This window comes from Ursus arctos, unplaced genomic scaffold, assembly GCF_023065955.2.
Source record: "Ursus arctos isolate Adak ecotype North America unplaced genomic scaffold, UrsArc2.0 scaffold_14, whole genome shotgun sequence".
In the NCBI taxonomy this organism is placed as follows: domain Eukaryota; kingdom Metazoa; phylum Chordata; class Mammalia; order Carnivora; family Ursidae; genus Ursus; species Ursus arctos.
Window position 1 is genome coordinate 28,543,246 of NW_026622808.1, and position 19,639 is coordinate 28,562,884.

At 60.5% G+C, this 19,639-nt stretch overlaps 1 protein-coding gene across 1 annotated transcript; it reads right to left on the reverse strand.

Moving 5' to 3' along the window:
* Positions 1-2: 2 nt before the first annotated feature.
* Positions 3-16,767, reverse strand: CERS1 (ceramide synthase 1). The gene is made up of 7 exons (XM_026500567.4): positions 16,519-16,767; positions 13,970-14,129; positions 9,883-10,063; positions 8,129-8,290; positions 7,663-7,810; positions 7,341-7,450; positions 3-333 (listed from the first exon to the last, which is right to left on the reverse strand). Exons 1-7 carry the CDS (start codon positions 16,765-16,767, stop codon positions 291-293), a joined length of 1,053 nt encoding a protein of 350 aa, XP_026356352.1. The 3' UTR covers positions 3-290.
* Between the last annotated feature and the right edge of the window lie 2,872 nt (positions 16,768-19,639).

The window sequence follows — 19,639 nt, forward strand, 5'->3', positions numbered from 1 at the left end:
CCTCGACTTGCAGGCTGGGGGCGGGGCCGAGGTCGCTGGAAGGGCCTGGACGGAGGTCTGGGGCTGGGCGGGGTCAGGGTCCCGGGGGACGTGGCCGCGGTCCTGAAGCCGGACGGGGGTAGACCCCGGGGGCGGGGCAGGGGTCCAGGGGGAGGTGACCGGGAGTGGCCAGGGCCCAGGTGGGGCGGAGCTGGACGGAGCCAGAGTCCCGGGGGAGGGGCGTGGTCGATCCCTGGGGGGCGTGGTCGGGCGGGGCTGGGTCCTAAGGGGTGGGACGGTGATCAAGGAATTCAGAAGCGCTTGTCTTTCACCAGGCCGTTCCTCAGCGGCTTTCTGGGGGCCAGAACCGGGCCCCGGTTAGCCCCTGGACCTCATGCCCCGCACACCGCCCCGTCTCGCCTGCATCGCCCTCCACATCCCTTTTTCCTGCCAGGCGGAGGCCCACCTGGGCCCTTCGTCCCTGCCCACGCGGCCGTAAGACCTTGCCTTCCGCCCAGTGGGCATGGCGTCCCGGCTCCTCCTCTCCTCCCTCCTGAGCTACCCACGGTCGCGGGAGGGCAAAAGCCCTCCGCCTGATTTAACCCCAGCACTTCGGTCTGGATAAACCCTGCACTTTATACTCCTCCCCTTCCAGAGAGTGGACAAAACTGGCCAGAGCTCCCTGACCCTGCGCCCAGAGTAGGGCTCCTCCCGGGCTCTGGTGGCCCCCGCTGGCTCACGGCCCAACAAGGAAAGTCTTCACAGCCCCTGTGATTCTCCGTCCACTGCCCTCTGTCCACATCTACCACAGCCCCTCCCTTCCTTCCACGTTCTGAAAACAAGTTATGCGGTGTTTTAAAACTCTAATCAGTACGGTAAGTGTTCAGGTTAAGTCCAGAAAAGGCCCCTAATTTCTAAATAACGTATGGTTTGCATATTTCAAACTGTCTATAAAGATGTCTTCTGGGGGCGCCTGGGTGGCTCAGTCAGTTAAGCGTCTGCCTTCGGCTCAGGTCCTGATCTCGGGGTCCTGAGATGGAGCCCTGCTCAGCAGGGAGTCTGCTTCTCCCTCCCTCTCCCTCTGTGCTCTTTCTCCCTCTCTTGCTCTCAAATAAAATCTTAAAAAAAAAAAAAAAAAAGGGTCTTCTGCACCCCAATGTTCCAGAAAGTCGACACGGAGACTGCTGCTGTGCGCATCACTGCTCGCCAAAAATTCCATTTTCCTGCCTGCGTTAGTGGCAGGTCTCAGGTTCCAGCTCGGGGTCTGCCCCGGCCACCTCGCCGGATTCGACTAGGGTTTCCGCGCCTGCTCCTTGGTGCCTTTGTCAGCGCCTACTGGTGCTGAAACGGCATCTTACTGGGGCTTAATGTTCAGGGCACTGGCTACTCCTGCTCCCGCTAAGGGGAGCCCCTCATGCCTTTGCACATCAGTCTATCTGTGTCTTTGCAGCAGTGGGTTCTGTGGTCCGGTTTACGTACAAATGTATTAGGTTTTCTGAGCCGGGACTATATTCTCACGATCTAGACCTCAGCAAGCACAGAGCGCTCACGGTTCGCCTGAGCCCCTCCCGGAAATCAACCTGGGTCTCTTGCTTCCGTGTAGCACTTCGCACACATCTCGCTGGCATCTCCCACAGATCCTGGCACACAGGGTGTTACCACCCCCTGCATCCCCTCGCCGTGCGGAGCACTCTAGCTCAGAGACCCTTTCATACACGAACCTACTTCCCTCGAGGTGACCGCAGTCACTTGAATTCATTCTTCCCTTGGGCTGGAGCCACTGGACGTCCCTTCCTGGGAGTGCGCGTCCCACCCTCTGCCCACTTTTCCGAGGCTTGCTGCCCTTTCTCCCGCTGCTGCCCCCAGCAGAAGCCCTTGATCTGTGAGGTTAGAGATACGGCCCCTAGAGAGAAGCCCTCCGGCTGTCATCAGTTTTTGCCTGTTGCTGCTCTAGATGGAGCAGAGGTGGGGGCTTCCGGCTTCTGGACTCTTCTCCTAGCTCAACTGCTAGACGTCACAATCTCCCTTTTCGGCTCCGGTTTCATTTCCCAGCTTCTGTTTTGCCTCGACATCTGATCCATGGGGGGTCTGCCTCTGGCTGATTAAAGATACATAAGTTTGCTCTTTTCTCCAGATGGTGGCCAAGTATTCTGACAGCTCTTCCCTTCCAGTGATCTTTAGGACCGGAGTCTGTTCTATTTACAGACTCGGCTCGGTTCCGCCCTGTTTTAGTTCCTATACTTTTATAGCAGGTTTAATACATTCGAGGATCGGTACCCAGCCATGCATCTTTTTATCAGAACGTTCCCAGTGATGCTGGTTTATTTTTCTGTACAAGCTTCCAAGCATCCCTTCCCGCTCAAAACCAGGGATGGTATTTGGCGAGGGGACGGGGGGGCTTCTCTGGGACGTCAGATTTGAGCTCAGTTTCACTGCACCACGATGGGAAAAAGAGAATCAGGACAAGGGTAGAAACTGGAGGGAGATGAAGGCAGACAGCATCTCGGGAGGATTCTGGGTATTTCCTCAGAGGTAAGGAGGACAGGGAGTGAGGAGTCTTCCTAGGGTTCGGCACGGTTTCCCTCCACTGCGATGGGCAAATGTTCCGGAGAGGTAGTTTGGGGGGGGAAGGGGGGCTGATTCCAGATAGTTTCACAGATGCCGGGAACGTCAAGCAGACCTGGAGACAGAGAATGGCACGCAGAGGGGCACCGGGAGCTGGGGAGAAACTTGGAAGTCAGGGGCTGTGGGAGGGGAGGCCGGCGGGGAAGCGGTGGGTGCCGCGAGGCTGGTCAGCAGACCCAGTGGGGTGGTCCCAGCAGCCCGAGGCAACAATGGGGGCTTCAGAGCAAGGGGCTGGGTCAGGACCAGGGCACGGGGCCCCTCCAGGGGGGCTGACGGCGGAGGCGGTGGTGGTGGTCCCCGAGGGTGGTCTGCCAGAGGCGCAGGGGCTCTGGGAGGGAGAGGGAGACGAGAGAAGCAGCTGGAATGAATGAAGCCTCGCACCACGAGGAAAGGGGCGGTGCTACTCACAGGCCACGTGCTTCGTTTCCAGCTCCTGAGTTACTTCGCCGTGGTCTCAGTCATTTCCTCACTGTTCTCATACCTCGCTGAATTTTCGTCTACGCAGCCTGCACAATCCCGGTTCTGGGTCCTGGAGATTTCCCCTGTGGCTGGGTTTGGTCAATTCTGAGAAACGTCCTGTGCTTAAAAAGAACATCTGTTCACCCTGCTTCTGACCTGCTTGACGAGGAGCGAGGACTTTCCATGGTCCCGTCACGCTGAGATTTAGGGTTGTATTACGTGGAACGTTCCAGATCAAGGTTTACATCTGAATTTCTTGTCCTGTCCTTTTACTTGCAACGTTCACGTATCCTGGACTTGAAGTCTTTTAACCAGTGGAGAGGTGAATTAAAAAAAAAAAAAAAAAAAAAAAAAAAAAATATATATATATATATATATATATATAGTGGGGCGCCTGGGTGGCTCAGTGGGTTGAGTATCTGACTTGGCTCAGGTCATTATCTCAGGGTCGTGGGATCAAGCCCCGTGTCGGGGGGTCCACATTCGGCAGGGAGTCTGCGTGAGATTCTCTCCCTCTCTCCCCACCCCTCCCCACTGTGCTCTAAATAAATTAATTAATAAAAATTTCTTTAAAATAAAATAAATAAAAACCCAATCTTGTAACCATCACGATTTTTCCACGCATGATTATTTGGCTGCATAACATTTGAGAGCCTACCCTCTCGTTTTGCTTTCCTTAATCCTGCTTTTCCTAACCTTCTTTTTTTTTCCATTTATTTTGTTGTGCCTGTCCCGGGCTCCCCTCTGCACCCTGCTAGCGTTCACGGAAGTCTGTAATACAGCCTAAAGGTAACCCCCAGTCCCATCTCAGTATTTACTACTTCAGTTCTCATTTTTTTAAAGCTCAAATCAGGCATTTAAATTTTTTTATCCAGATATGCGTCATTTCACCTGCTGGTCTACCTCTTGGGATAGCTTTCCTGGGTTTTGAAATACACCCCTCAAGCTTTGTGGGTGGGAAATTTTCCTAGTTTTCGTTCTTGTGGGTGTCTTGTCTCGTTTTTAGTTTAAAGATTTTATTTATTATTTATTTTAAATATTTATTTGACAGAGAGCGAGCACAAAAGGGGGGAGCAGCAGGCAGAGGGAGAAGCAGGCTCCCCACTGAGTCAGAAGCCCGATGCGGGACTTGATCCCAAGGCCCTGGGATCAGAAGGCAGACGCTTAACCGACTGAGCACCCAGGTGCCCATTTTCTTAAGCCAACTCCACACCGAGAGTCGCGTGTTCTCCTGACAGAGCCGGCCAGGTGCCCTCAGGCAAATGTTCTCAAAATTGTGTATGAAATTCCCAGTTGCTGGTTCCTTCTTTTCAGCACTGGCCAGGATAGTTCCCTCCACACTCGTCCAGCATCCCTCGCTGCTGTGCCATTGTCACATAGGCCATCTCTCCTGTGGCTGTTTTGCATTTTTCGCTACGATGTGTTTGGGGCGTGAACGCCTTTTTATTCACCCTCTTTCTGATTTACGTCGCTACATCTGGAAAATTCTCAGCACTGCGTCTTCTCTTGCCGTCGCCGCCTCCTATCCGAAGTCAACGAGGCCAGGTGTTTCTTAGAATTCTAGCCGTCATCGTTTCCAGCTGTGGTCGCTGTGACCTGGGTCACTTCTTCGCAGCTTCCAACTTCCTGATCCCCTCTCCAGCAGCTTCTAATTGTAGGAGCCTTAACATCCACAGCGGGTGGAAGGGCGGTCCCCACAGCCTAATCTCTGGACCCTGGGAATGTGACTTTATTAGGAACAAAAGCTCTGAGTGAAGGACTCCGGGCTGAGATCAGACTGGATGCGGGGGCGGGGGGTGCTAAATCCGAAGACAAGCGTCCTTAGAGAAGAGCCAGAGAGCAGAAGGTCACGTGAAGACAGAGAACGGACCCTGGAGGGACACGGCCACAAGCTAAGGGACAGTGGAGCCCCGGGCGGCCGGGAGAGACAAGGCAGGGTCCTCTGCCGGCAGCATGGCCCTGCTGCCAGTGTTAGACTTCCAGGCTCCGGCACCGTGAGAGACAAACATGACATTCAACGTCATTTCTGACGCTCTTTCATGCCCTTTTTTTTTTTTTTTAGTAAGGTTTCTATTTTAGGGTGATCGTCGGTTTGCGGAGATGTTGCAAAGGCAGGACAGGGAGCCGTGGGGTCGCCCTCATGTGAGGGTAACCACCGCCTCACGCCGCCACGTGCATTTGTCACCACTAGGAAACCAAGGCTGGGACAGTGCTATGAATGAAACGCCGACCTCATTTGATTTCACCCGTTTTTCCGCGGACGTCCTTTTGCTGGCCCACCGGCCCACGCTATGCTCGGCCACCGTGTCTTCGTCTCCTCTGATCGGGGACAGTCCTGCAGCTGCCTTGCTCTCCACGACCTGAGGGTCTGGAGGCGTCCTGACCGCTCTTCGGCAGCGTGTGGCACATTCTCCTCGCTTCCTACCCCAGTCACACCCGACTGCGCTAACTCTGGCCAACCTCGGGGAACCGAGTTCTGCGGGTGATGCCCGTGGGGCTGGAGCATGGCCGCGCGTTCCCCGGCATGCCCTGTCCTCTCTGTGCGGAGGTCACGCTCTCATCCTGCTGGCCGTGCTGGCCGTGCAGCACCCCCCCACCCCACGTGTTGGCCGGGTGTCCTCAGGACAGACAGACTAGGGAGCCGCACCGAGTGGGGCTAGGTGGTCTGGACATCTCCACCAGGCGTTCGCTGGTTTGCAGCAGGAAGATCTTTCCCATTTTTAGTTTTGGCCAAGCAGGTGCTCCCCTCTCCCACCCCCTGCTTTAGCCATTGCTTTCTCTGGAAGCCGCTGAGGGCTGGTCAGGCTCCTTGGTGAGACCTCACGGATGTCTTCATGGAATTCCCAACTCATGCTCCCTGGACAACGGACGATCGAACAGCCCCCAAATTAGACGCCTGATTCCCCTCCTCCCCTCGGCGGGTGCACACAGCCCTGCCCCAGCTCAGCCCCAATTTCCATCTCGTAAATGGCAGCTCGAGCCGCAAGTCTTGGATTGTCTTTATTTCTGTTTCACCTTAAGCAAGTCCGCTTGGTTCTACAGCAGAGCTGGGGTCTGACCACGCTCATCCTGGCTACAGCCCCTGTGCCCACGTGCCCCGAGGGCAGGGCCGGCCGCGTGGTGATCACTCACCCTCGCCCACATGTCCCCACACCATGCAGCTGGGGGACCTCACGGGCTGCCCAGGCCTCTCATGCCCGTGACCCCTGCTCGCCGGTCTGGTCCCTCTCGGGCCCGGGCGCTGGCTTTGTGGCCTTGGCGCCCCCCACCTGCAGTTCCATGCTTGGAGGGTGCAAAGTGCTTTTCTTTCTGTGAACTGGCCAAAGAGCCCTCAGCTCTCCCCTCTGGCAACCCCCAGTTCTCTGCTCCCCTTCTTATGTATTCCAAGGAGATTTTCAAAATCTCTGCTTCTCTCGTCCTCCTCCCGGCCCATTCTGACTCACGTCTTCGATCTCCGAGCACACTGCTTCCCTGAAAGCCCCTTTCCCAGGTCGGTCCCGGATGAGCCCCCCAGAAGCCAAATCACAGGGTCCACTGACTCGGTACCTTGCGAGCCGTCAGCAGCCCCCCACCCTGCTGCAGCTCAAACACCGCCTGTGTTGCCTCCGGGGCGCCATCTACCCTAGACTCTGCTGGTCACCCCAACCTGCCTCCATTAACTCCTGGGGCCGCTCCAGGCTGGGGGCATTGGACACCATGTGGCTTACGGCCTGGGGCTGGTGAGTACCGGGGGTCCTACCTCCATGTGCTTGATGAGGTCCCTTTGTCCCTCCTTCCCTAGGACTCCTGCCTGAGTCCCCAGCCCCCTCTCCTGCTCGACTGACCGGTGGGCTGCCCTGCTGGACCTCAAGGCCAGGGAGCGTCAACACGGACCACCATGGGCTCTCTGGGCCACCATGGCTCCCCCCCCCCCCCCACACTGCCAGCTGCTTAGAGGCTCCGCCCTGGCCTGGCTCACGGCTGCTCACCCACTGGACCAGCGACTTGGCTTGGCCCTCGCGCTCCTATCACTGAGACCCTGATTCTCTGCCCTCGCCAACCTGGCCCACCCCCAGGCCGCTCTATCCACTTCCTGTCTGGCCCGAGGGCATCTAACTCTGTCGCTGACCTTCCACGCCTTTATTGCCGTCTCTTTGGAACGGAGGCTCTGGGGGGCAGCGTCCGTGGCGCGGCGGCATCACCCGCTGCCTCGTCTCCAGGGCCGGCCCCCAGAGTGCGCGCGGCCGGACAGACGAGGCTAAAGGAATGAACCAGGGCGGCGGCCCCTCCACACTCACTCAGCTTTGCTGGGCTTGGGGCTCTGGGCCTCTGCCGTGTCGTATTCCCGCACGTCCTTCAGTTCGCGTACCTGGCCCGTCAGCACCTTGGCAGCAAAGGCCACGATGTACTGTGGGGGAGGGGGCACAGGTGAGAAAAAGCCACCTCCCTGACCCTGCTGCCCTCCCGATGGCCGTGTGCTCCTGCCACCGGCCCTTTGCACGTGCTGTTCCCGGGGCCGAACATGCCTTTCCCTGGGCGTGCCTGAGAAGGGCCTGCGCCCGGACCACTGCTTGGGGACCTCCAACTGGGTGGACAAGGAGCTGTGGGCTGCCGACTCACCAGGAACCAGTAGAGGTTCATGAGGGTGAGCAACAGAAGGAGTGCGTTGAAGAAGAAGTAGAAGGGGATGTCAGGCACTGAGCGCAGGCTGCTGTGGCACGTGGCGTACAGAACCTTGAGCGGGAACCAGTAGAGGCGGAACCAGAACCTGCAGCGGGGAGGGGGGCTTGGGGAAGCTGTTGGGGACAGGGAGAGGCGTGCCCCCCAGCCCCGGAGCCCTGCGCTGTCCCATCTGGACTCATCCATCTGTCCCTGCACACCCCCACCCATCCCTGTCCCCCTGCCCCCTCCTTGCCCACCGCTGCCCATCTGTCTCTATCCTGGCTCTGTCCTTTTCGCCTTCTGCCTGGTCTCTGGCTCTGCCCTGTTCCGCTAGGGACAGGCCCTGCCCACTTTACCAGGCCCCACCCCTTTCCTCAAGCCCCACCCCTTCTCACCAGCCCCACCCCCTTCCCTGCCCCCTCACCAGCTGAGGCTGAAGCTGAGGCAGCCCAGGTCCGCTGCCAAGGCATGGAGTCGGTGGTGGGAGCCTCCGCGGGACTTGAAGTAGACGTTGAGCTTGGTGAACTCCAGCTGCACGTCGCTAATGTCATGCAGGAAGAGCACGAGGATGCCCACATTGTGGTACCTGGGGAGGGGAGTGGGATAGGAGAGGAGAGAGGGTGGGTTACACTGGGGACCCTCACCCACTCCAAGCCTCCTGTGGGTCCCCTTCAAAGCTGTCCTCCCTGGCCCACGTGATCTGCCCGTTCCCCCGCCAGGCCAGGTCAGTGGCAGCACCCAAGCTGTGCCTGCCCCCTGGCGGCCCCACCCACTGCCTCACTGTCCCCAGGTGACCCAGGAGCCTCCATGCAAGTTCCTTATGTGCCCCTCCTCGTCTCTGTGAAAGCAGACCCTCAGTGGCCTGGGCCATTTTGCATCCAGATCCCCTGCAAGTTTGTCCCTCACCTCCAACATCACTGCCACGCTGACCCTCCTAGGTCTGTTTGTTTAACCTGAACATTGCTGCAATCTGCAGACCTGCCTAGGAAAATCCCCACCAGGCTCTAAAGAAGCCCGAAGGCCGTCCCCCCATCCCTCCCCAGCATTCCACCTGACAGCTGCTTGGGCCACTGGACTTAAATTCAGCCTGGACATGGCTGGGCACCTCTCTCACTCTGCCCTCCTGACAGCTCACGTGCCACAGGCCCTTTGCACATGCTGTTCCCATCGCCTAACACGCACCTCCCCAGTGTTCATGGAGCCTTCCTTCACCTTTCAGACTTTGCTCACCTGTCACCCAACCACCCACACCTCACCACCCCCACGGTCCTTATCTTCCGACTTGATTCTTCTGCATAGTTATCACCTTCAAACAAACTGTTAGTTCTTTTCTTGTCTGTTTGCTTGTTTGAGTTTTATCATCTGATTCTACTTAGAGCAGTGTGATCTTAAAGAACTTTCTAGAATGCTAGGAATGTTCTAAACCTGCATTGTCCGGTATGAGAGCCAGCAGCCACGTGTGACCACTGAGCAGCTGACACGCGGCTAGTGTGGCTGCAGGACAGAATGTGCGCCTTTATTTCAGTTGAGTTAAAGCTGCCGTAGGCCCCGCGGCCCGCAGCTGGCCTCCTAGAGGCAGAGAGCGGCCCGTCCAACAGGAACAGCACGGGAACTCTGTGTGTCATCTCAGATCCTCTACCAGCCATATTTAAAACAGGAGGTAAAGAAGAGGTACAGTTAAGTTTAATGCTATCTTCTAATTAACTGTAAGCCCAAAACACTGTCGTCTTCACATGTGACCGACACAGCAAAAGCACTGGCGAGAGAGTCACGGTCCGCTGCCTTCGAAACACAGGGTGGATCTTACACGTACAGCAGGTTGAGGTGCAGACGGGCTGCATCTGAGGCCCTCGGGGGCCACGTGTGGTGGCCACAGTGGATTCTAGAATGCCAGGGTGGGTCTGCTGTGTTCCTAGCCACAGCCCCGCAGCAGCCGGGCATGGCCAGTGGCCCAGTAAACACTTGCGAAGTGTCCCGGCCAAGGCTGCCACCGGGTGGGAGGGGCCGGAGGGGGACGGATGGGGTAGGAGCGGGCTGGGGGTTCTCTGCCCCTGATAACACCCGATCCTTCTGCAGTCTCTCACCCACCCACCCCCACGGATACCCACCGTGGCCCCCACCAGCCTCCCCTCTGTGCTCATGCTATGCCCTCTGTCCCCTGCCCGTGCCCGGACTCACCGGAAGGCATAGGAGGAGACGATGAGGACCAGGGTGACCACGTGGTGCACGAGCATGACCACCGAGTCCTTGCGCCAGGCGTCCATGTACAGCGTGGCATAGATGGAGTGGCCGTAAAAGCTTCCTTGCAGCAGGTAGGCGGCTGCGATGTCCCGGGGCACCGCCATGCCTGGCGTCCAGTCTGGGGAGAGCAGGCCCGTGTCGTCAGCGGCCGACGGGAGGCCCCAGCTGGGGCGCGTCCTCCACAAGCCGCGACGTACCGCCCACTTGCGCAGGCGCGCTGGCCGCACCTCTTCTCCTCCCACTCTCTCCCCGTTGTTTCTTAGGAATGGGTGTTCTTTTTTTGGAGTGGTTCTAGATTTATAGAAAAGAGTGCTCCTCCCTCGACAGCTGTCCCTTGCAGGAGGTCCAACTCTGGCTTGGGTTCCCCTTCCTGTCTTCTCTTACTCATCAGGCTCTCTGGAGACAGCATCAATGCCTGGTCCTGGGCTCTCCCATCCTGGCAACACCCCCCCACCCCCCACCCCACCCCCCGTGGGATGGAGGCTGCCACCTGCCTCACTGTGTCAGGCGGGGCCACTGAGGCAGAAAGCCTACCGGCCAATGCCATTGGGAATGGGCTGTCCCACTCAGTGGGGTGTGGTTCCCCTCTACCTGCTCCTGCGGCCACCGCACTCCTCCTGGCACCTGTGCCCACCCACTCAGGCTTTACCCCCCCCCCCCCCCCAGTGACACTGACCCCCGGCTCTCCCCGCTTCCTCTCTCAGGACCATCACCAAGAGGCCCTTGCCTGCGTCGATCTGGACTTCCCTGGCCACTCCTCTGCTCGTCCCCCAAAACGGCTGCCCTGGGCTCCCTCCAGGGCCTCCTGCCTCTAGCCTCAGAGACCCAGAGCCAGACCCTCATACCCCCTGGAGCCTGGCTGTCCCCTAACACCCCCCCTCGGCGACAATTCTTCATCTGCGCCTTGACCCCTCATGCAACAGGAACCCACCCATGTGGACCCCCGATGGGGGTCCCTCTCCGTCCAGGCCTCTGCTCACTTCCCCTGCCCTCGCCACCCTGACCCTGATCCAGGCACCGCTGTCTCCCACTCGGCTCGGCCCCAGCTCCTCCTGGCCTTCCTGAGCCTGTCCCCGACTGTCCCCCCTCCCCATGGTGGCCGCAACGGCCGTGAACACGCGAGCCCCATGCCCCAGCAAGTCCGCTCCTGGTGAGGTGCTCAAGGGAGCTAAAGCCAGGGCTCCTTGCACACGCGCGTGCACAGCAGCACCGCCGGCCGCCACCAAACGGTGCAAGCAACCCAAATGCCCACAGACGTGCGAGTGGGTGAGCAAAACGGGGTCCCTCCACCCAGCGGAATCCTAGCCAGCCGCACAGGCAGCGAGGCACAGACGCCCACTACGGCGCGGATGAACCCCAAAACAAGACGCTGAGTGAAAGAAGCCAGACACAAAAGGTCACGTAGTGCATAATCCCTTTCCATGTCTAGGAAACGTCCAGAACAGGCAAATCGGTAGAGACAGAAAGCAGATCCAAGGGGAGGGGATTGGGGGAGGGGGAGCGACTGCCCGCGGGGTCCGGTCTCCTTCTGCGGACGATGGGGGCACAACACGGTGAGTGTGCTACGTGCCACTGAACTGACCACTCGAACACGGTGAATATTTAAAAACTACGGGAAATCACGTACCACGTGAACGCTGACACCTCAGCCGTTTCTACACTCGGCAGCGTGACTGTGCGGACAGCGTGGCGTGGCCACCCCCGGAGCGCGGCCACCTGAACCTCTGTGTCCGCTCCGCACCGGCTCCCCGTGCCCCCCACCCCCACCCCCAGCCCCGGCTCCTGCTCCACGAGTCCGGCTGCTCTAGGGACCTCGCGCAGGCGGACAGTACCGGCGGCTGCAAATTACGCTGACTTGGCGTCATGCATCTTCTACCTAATTAAAAAAATCCCCTCAACGGATTAGATCTCCTCCCAGCACTTTGTCAGGTCCAGAGGCTCCTCAAAGTCTGAACACTTCGGCAGGGCCCTCCGTCCGAGTTTCGCGGGAATGTCGCAGCCGGCAGAGGCCCCCCCAACACGCACGCCTGCCGGGCACTTCTGTCCCGCTCGAGAAGAAGCGCTGTAGCGGCCCCTCAGGGCACACAGCCAGCCCGCTCTGCAAACAGGACACCGAATTTTCCACCGGTCGATCTCACTGGCAAGACTTTTACCATTGGGAAAGGGTCCCCCTCCAGCCCCGAGCCCCAGATCTGAGGTGGGGTAGGGAGAGTGCGGCACACACAGGATCACCCGTCCAGACTCCGTCTGCGCCCCGCACCCCCCCCCCCGCCCCCGCTCGCTCAGGGGGCCACGGAGCCCCAGCCTGTCTCTGCGTTCACATCCTACCTGCGGCTCTAAACGCTTTGTCACCCCCACCGCATCCCCCTCCCCGGCCTCTGGGAACAGCGCCCCCGTGTCCCAAACCCAACTCCTGCTCTCCCTGAAACCTGCCCCCTATCCCAGATCCCAGCCCCTGGTGTCATCCCCACCCTCCCTGCTCACCCCTGCCTCTGGCTTGACAATGAATCCTATCAGGTCTGCCTTCAAAACATTTCTCAAACCAGCCACTTCTCTCCCATTCTGGACCCCGTCCTGGGCAGAGCCCCCTTGTGACCCGGTTCGGGCCCTCAGCCCCCTACTCAGTTGGGCCTGTCAGTATCCCCCCTCTGCTCACAGCCCTCCGGTAGATACCCCCTGTCCCGGGGGGCTCCTTGCTGCCTCTGAGCATTTGCCAAGAGTGTGCCCATCCCACAGGGGCCTTTGCATTTCCCATCTGCCCCAGGCACCTCCAGGTCCCCATGCAAAGGTCACTTTTGGTGGGGCCGTCCTCATCTCTGTAGAACATTCCCCCCCTCCCCGGAGTTTTCTCATCAGCTGTTAACAGATTTCGTACTTCCTTGTCACCACAAGACATCAAGGCGGGGGGCTTTCTCTGCAGCACTCACAGCTGTGTCAGCACAGTGCCTGGTACACAGTAGGTGCCCAATAAGTGCACATGCAAAGCAGCAGCTCACCTGCAAGCATGTTATCGCAGCATAATTTAAAAGAAAAAGCCAGAGGCAACTCCATGCCTGAAACTGACAGGGATCCATCATGGTTCATTCACACAAAGGGAAATTGAATGACAGCCAAAACCTGCCCTCTAGAGATTTATAACAAGGGCAATGCACGTGGGGAGAGCGGCCATGTGGGTGATACAGTCCCACCAAGACAGACAGGTGTCCAGCAAACGTGGTGCTTGTCACTGGCACACCAAAACACAGAAGCTCTGTGCTCAGCCCTCAGATGGGAGCGTGGGGCTCGGTGCCACCAGGAGGCTTCAGAAACTGTTAACATCCCGTGGCAGGAAACATGTCCGTGTGTGTCCCTGGTACCCAGCCTGGGTGATCAGCACAGGAATAGAGAAATCCCGACACCCCCATCACAGAGCAGGTTTTCTAGAACAGCCTTCCTGCGAGTGATAAAGGACACTGCAGCCACCCTCCTCCTGCCTATCCCACCAAACTCAGGCCTTGACGACTCCCGCATCTAATCCAATCGATGGATGCAGCCATTTCTCACCATTTCTATCTCTTCGCCAAGCTGGTCCAAGGCACATTAGCCCTCACCTCCCCACTGGGCCACTCTCTTCCTTATCCAAGGCTCTCCTGCCTCCACATGGCAGCCAAAAGTTTTTATGATCCACAAACCCATCCCATTTAGAATGAAACTCAAACTCCTCCTACCCTTCTCTCATCCTCACGTGCCAAGCTCATGCAGGCCCCAAGGCCTTTGCACATGCTGTTTCAGACACCTGGAATGCCCACCTGGGTCCACACAAGGGGTAACCTCATTCAGGACATCTCCCTGGGCCCTAATAGCACCAGGTCCTAAACAGGACCCTTTCCTGTCCCCAGAGCCCTTTAGGCACCCTTGTCTTGGGGCTACCTTGGGGTGGCCCTGTCTCAGGGCAGACATCCAGCATGAGATGTGTGATGAGTGTCCAGATCCGCCATGCAGACCAGAACCCTCCCCCACCCTGCTTGTCTGGCAGGGCCCCTACCGTAGAAGACAGAGGGTGGGTCGTGAAAGAAGGGGTAGTCGGTCCCGAAGAGCAGGTAGGCGCTGTAGCTCCAGGCGCCCAGATAGAAGAGAAACTTCCAGGCGCTCTCAGGCATCTTGGCGGCATCTCTAGGCTGGAGGCGACACCGCTTGGCCAGGGGCTATGGGTGAGAAGGTGGGTGGCCATCAGTGCTGGGGGCCAAGGGCCGGGGACCACTCCTCCAGGGTGGGTAAAGCCAGGCTCAGGGGCTCTCCAGGCTGGGCAGTATTGGGGAGGGCCCAGCCCCAGTACCCACTGTGGCCTGAAGCGTAACCGGAGTCCACATGCGCCAGCCAAGGGCTAAACTTAGTGCCCAGCTGTCCGGAGCAGTGTGGGGAGGAGAATGGAGGAGACCTGAGGGAAACATAAGGGAAGACCGTGGCGACAAGGAGGGGGACATGTGAGTAGAGTGCAAGGGAGACCAATGGGGCCAGCCCAGAGGAGATGGGGGACTTGGGGGTCCCAGAGGGAGGTGGGGCTATACCAGGGAGAAGGGGGATTAAAGAGAAGATATGGAGGGGCCTGTAGGGGTGAAGCTGTGAAGAGAGCATGGAGGTGAGTATGGGGGCATCTGGGAGAACATGGGGAGGCTGGAACCCCAAGTGATCCTCATGGGGGAGAAACCTGAGGGGAAGGGGTACGTCAGAGGGAGAATTTGGGGGTAGGCTAGAGAGAAAAAGAAGTTGGGGAAGATGGGGTGGGTAGGTGGGGGAGAGCATGAGAATGGGGGGGCAGGGACAAAGAAGGAGAGAATGGGGTAGAGACAGAGGGGGCAGGGCAGGGGAAGGATGTACAATGAGATAGGAGACCTGAACTGAGCCACCTAAGGACACACCAGGGAGGACTGGAAGGAAGAGAGGTCATGCAACGCTGAGGTATGGAGGAATTTGCGGGGCACAGATCCCTGGGAGTCCAGGAGCCGGGGCCTCCAGCTCCCTGGGGGCGGGGCTCCAGAGCTGCTGGGTCAAGCCCGCCCCCTTCCCCCCAGAAGAGGCTTGAGGGGGCCGGAGCACCAACAGTTGCCATGGAGACAGCCAGAGCCAGTTCCAGTCACCCCTGGCAACCAGGCGGCTGCCAAGAAGATGAGCTTTGGAAGAAAGGGCAGCCCCTCCACCGATTTCTTGGGAAGGGCGAGCCTGGAACTGCTGTCGCCCCACCCAGACTTGCCGGACTGGCCGGAGCTCCAGGGATTCCAAAAGGGAGGTGCACATGCTCTTGCTGTCCCCCACCAGGCTCCCTCATCGCCAAGCCTCCTCCTCCAGGAGGGAGACCGCTCCACTCTGGTTGTCCCAGAGCGACAACATCCCCTCCTGGGCTCTGACCCTCAACCTCCTGCACCTTCCACTTCCCAGCTGGAAACTGGGAAAGCAGGGGTACCAACAACGCCAGATGGGGACAAACGCTGACCCTTGGAGGGGCCCTCATTCCCCCTCCCTGGAGAAGGGTGGTGGCTGGGTTCTCTTCCCCATGTGGGTGATAGGGGATGGTGGTGGGGACAGTGGCCGCCAAACAACACCCTATCCTTGACTTAACAAGGGCCAGCCTCTTCCCAGCCGGCAGAGAAAGGCTCCTTTGTTGGCGCCGGACTCTCTGTCCCTGCAGCCCCTGCCACCTCCAGCCAGATTGGGGCGGGGTGACCCCAGTCAGTCCATGGGGGAGTCGCAGCCAAGCTAGGGGCCCAAATGCCTTCCCACCAGTTCCCACAGCAGCGACCCCTCCCTAAGGATGGGGGGAGGCCAGGAGCCAATGTCACCCACAGGGTCACTCTCCAATTGGGGCGGTAGCCTCCCCAGACTCGCTAGAAACTGGGCAAGTCGGACGCAGCCCCTTGGAGGCAGCCCAGTCCAGCTCTGAAGACCCAGGCCCTGCCACCTCCCAAGACTGCGACCACCGGCGTGGCCGGGGAGTCCAGGCCTTTGCCTCCCCAGGTCGGAGGGTGGCGCTGACTCGAGACATGCGCGAGGCAGGGACCGGGCAGCTCCTGCCTCTTCCCGGGAGCCGCGCACAAGTCCGCTTCGCCGCCGCGTGGACCTCGAGCCCCGCTCCGGGTCCGGGCGCGCCCCGCATGGCCCAGAGGCGCAAGGCGCAGGCGGCTTCTGTGCCCATAGCCCACCCCGCCCGCGTCCTCCGCTCCTCGGTCCCCGCTTCGGCCCTGCCCGAAAGAGCGCGAGGTGGCCCGGGCCCTCCCACCGGCCGGGGCCCCCTTGTCCCGCACCGACCGGCATAAGTCGGCCCCTGTTCCCCCACATCTCGAACACCCCATCCGTGCGGGGGTCCCCACGTCCCGGGCTTCCTCCAGCTTGGCCACACCCCCGCATCCACCCCACCCCCACCCCTCTCAGCCCGAAGGGGACGAGCTCCTCCAGCCCGAGGCCCCCACTACCAGGGACCCGGCCTGTAGAGGCAGCAGAAAGGGGTACGCGAGGGCCCGGGGTCCGTGTCCCGGGCCCCCCATAACAGCCGGGTCCCCCAGCCCGCCGCCCCACGTCCCGGCCCCCGGCGGCACTGACCCGAAAGAGGCGCGCAGTGGCCGCGGAGCGCAGCGCCGTCCAGCCGAGCGCGCCGAGCGCCAGCAGCAGCAGCTCGGGCGGCGCCAGGTGCGCGTGCTCGGCCAGGCCGCGGCGCGCCAGCCCCCAGCCGCAGTCCGCGCAGCCCCGCGCCGCCGCTAGCGCGCTGCCCCAGCTGCGCTGCACCAGCTGCGCGTAGCTCGGCATGGGCTCGGGCCCAGCCGGCTCCGCCGTCGTCCCCGCCGCCGCCATGCCGCCCGCTCGCCGACCGCCGCGCCGCTTGCGCCTGCCCGCGGTGGCCGCCGGAGCCGCGCGCCCCGCGTCACGCGCCGCAGCTGGGCCGGGGGCGCGCCGGCCGGAGCTGGGGACGGGGGGCGGGGCCAGCACAAGCCCCGCCCCGGCGGGGGGCGCGGGCGGCGGGGACTTGGGGCCTGGTCGCGACGTCCGAGACCTGAGGGCGCTCGGGCGCTCGGTCTCCCCAAGGCAGCGGCGGCGACCACGGGCGGATCAGACCCGGCGTTGTCGCGACGCGTCCTGGAGACGGGCCCGGGCTCCTGCCCATTTTCCAGTGGAGGAAACCGAGGCGCAGAGCGGCGGGGTAGGGTGTCTGTCGGGTGCCCGCCCATCCTGGACCCCGTGTCCACACACCCCGTCCCCGCTCCGTAGTGCCCGTGCCCACCCTGGGCTCCACCATCCCATCACTCGGTGTCTGCGATGTGGGGCACGGTGAGCACCAACAGGCAGTGTCCTTCACCGGTAACTCTTTCCCGGGCCCCCCACCTCTCGGACTGCCCCATTCCCTGCCCGCCACCTGCTGCTATCCTTGACCCTGAGGACCTGGCAGGCCTCCCCTCCCATGCAGCAGGTTAACACAGGCCTGCGGGAGAGGCAGAGGGAGTGGACACCCACCTGCTGGGACTCAGAGGCTGGATCAAGACTGCTGGCTCCATTGGGACCACCCCTGGTGATACTCTATTGTCCAGTGACCAGGCCCTGTGTCTGAAGTCCCCAAAAGCTGTGACCAAGGACACTGGTCACCTGTTGGGGATATCACCTTCCCTGACACTGACAGCCTCCCAGGACTCCCACATTCCTTGTTCCTCCTTCCCTCCCACCAAGGAGGTCATCCCAAAGGCTTTAAGATGCAGAGTGAAAACTGGTGTGGGCCCTGCAGGAGGCCTGATCTGATCTTCGGGTGCATGGGGGAAAACAGGAGGACGGAGGAGACACACATCTCCCCTCCTTCCCCTCAACCTTCACCCGGGTCGAGCAGCACACTCAGTTGGCTCTACCTCCAAATGGTCACGAATTCAGCCACTTTGCATCTGCACGGCCTCCTGTGGCCCTGGGCCCCCCAGTGCCTCTTGCCTGGTACCCCGGCTTCCTCCTTACCCTGGACAGAGGCCAGGAGCCTGCTTGCAGTCCTTCCTCTGCTCACAGCCCCCATGGCTCCCATCATGCAGAATAAAAGGCCAACTCCTCACTGACCCACGACCTACTGTCATGCTCTCCACTCCACCTTGCTCCCCATACACCACACTGGCCACCTCACTGTTCCTCTAGTACCCCTGGTACAGTACTGCCTCAGGGCCTTGCACTGGCTGTTCCCTCTGCTTAGAATGCTGTTCCCCCAGGTGCTAGCAGGGACCCTCCCTCACTTCCTTCAGACTTTACCTACAAATGTCACCCGCTCAGTGCACCCCTCTTTCCCATCAGTCGTCTTGTCAGTTGTCACCGTCTGCTCACTGTAGCTCCTACTCATTATTCTTGAACGCACACTCTGTGGGGTCCGGGGTCCATCCGGCCCATCAGACCAGGAAGTGACAGGCCCAGCATGTTCGGGTATGAGGCCTGCCTGGCCTGGTTAAGTATTAAGGCTCAGCCAGAGGCCAGAGATCTAATGCTGCAGCTTGCCTAGCGGGCGGAGGGGGACTCAGGGAGCCTCAGCTAGCGCTAGCCGTGCCCCCAGAGGTCCGGCTGGGCCTGTGGTGCAGCCCTGGACATTCCGACTCCCCCACCTCCGCCCTCCCACCCAGCACTATCTGTCACTATCTGGTCACCATGACAGCCATCAGTAATGTGAGAGGCGCCCCCGCCCACCAGCCCAGCCCCAGCTGCCTTGAGTTTCATCTTGGCAGGGCCAGCTGGGAGGCCACCAAGGGGTGGGTGCAGGGCAGAAATGGCAGGTGGCTCCTCGTTCTGGCAGCTGGGAAATGACAACGGGCTGCTAAGGCCCCAAGGCTGGCGCCCCTTCCCTCTTCCACCTGAGGGCAGGCCTCCTTTCCCCCGGGGAGCTGATCCCCGGGGCCCCCACCCCCACCACATGCCTCTGTCATCTCTCTCTCCTGCTGAGCTCCTCACCAGGCAGGGAGCGGATAGGGATGGGCCCTGCCCCTGGGAATCCTGATCTCTGCGTCCAGTCCCCGCGACCAAGCGCCAGGTTTCAGGCAGCCACCTCTGAGGCAGATGAGGCCAGACTCTGGCAACACAGGTCTTCCCTCCTTCCTGGGAGAGGCCCAGACACTGACCTAGGGACAAAGGGCACAAAGCCCCGTCCAGCTCACGGAGCCCAGTGCAGCCTCGGAAGCTTTGCAGGGGCTGTTCATGCTGCCTTGAATGAATGCTGGTCCCCCCCGGAACCTGGCCTGGCAGATCCTTCTAGTTGTTTGGGTGGTGACCTCCTCTGAGAGGCCCAGCCAACAACTCTCCCCTGCTCACCTACCACCCTCTCTCTGGCCTCAGTCTTGGCTGAGGACTGCCCACAGGGCAGCAGCCCCGAGCAAGGGACGGTCGGGCGGGGCAGGGCGGGGGTGCATTTGCTCCCTGCACACACCCTCCCCATGTGACCGAACTGAGGCCTGAATGCGTCCTACCTCCCTCACACCTTCAGTCCACCCCGGGATACTGCTTTCGAGTCCTGATGCCCCTGGTGATGGCTGTCACTACTCTGTACCTCAGTTTCCTGGATGCCAAGGGGGCTTGGGAGACGCGGCTGTGCCACCTGGAGCTCAGCATCATGGGGTCGCTGCCTGCGGGGTGGGGAGTCTGTGCTGCTGCTGCTCACAGGCCCTGGTCTCCAGGGCTCCCCTCCCAGCAAAGCCCTGGGGGACGGTGCCCAGCACCC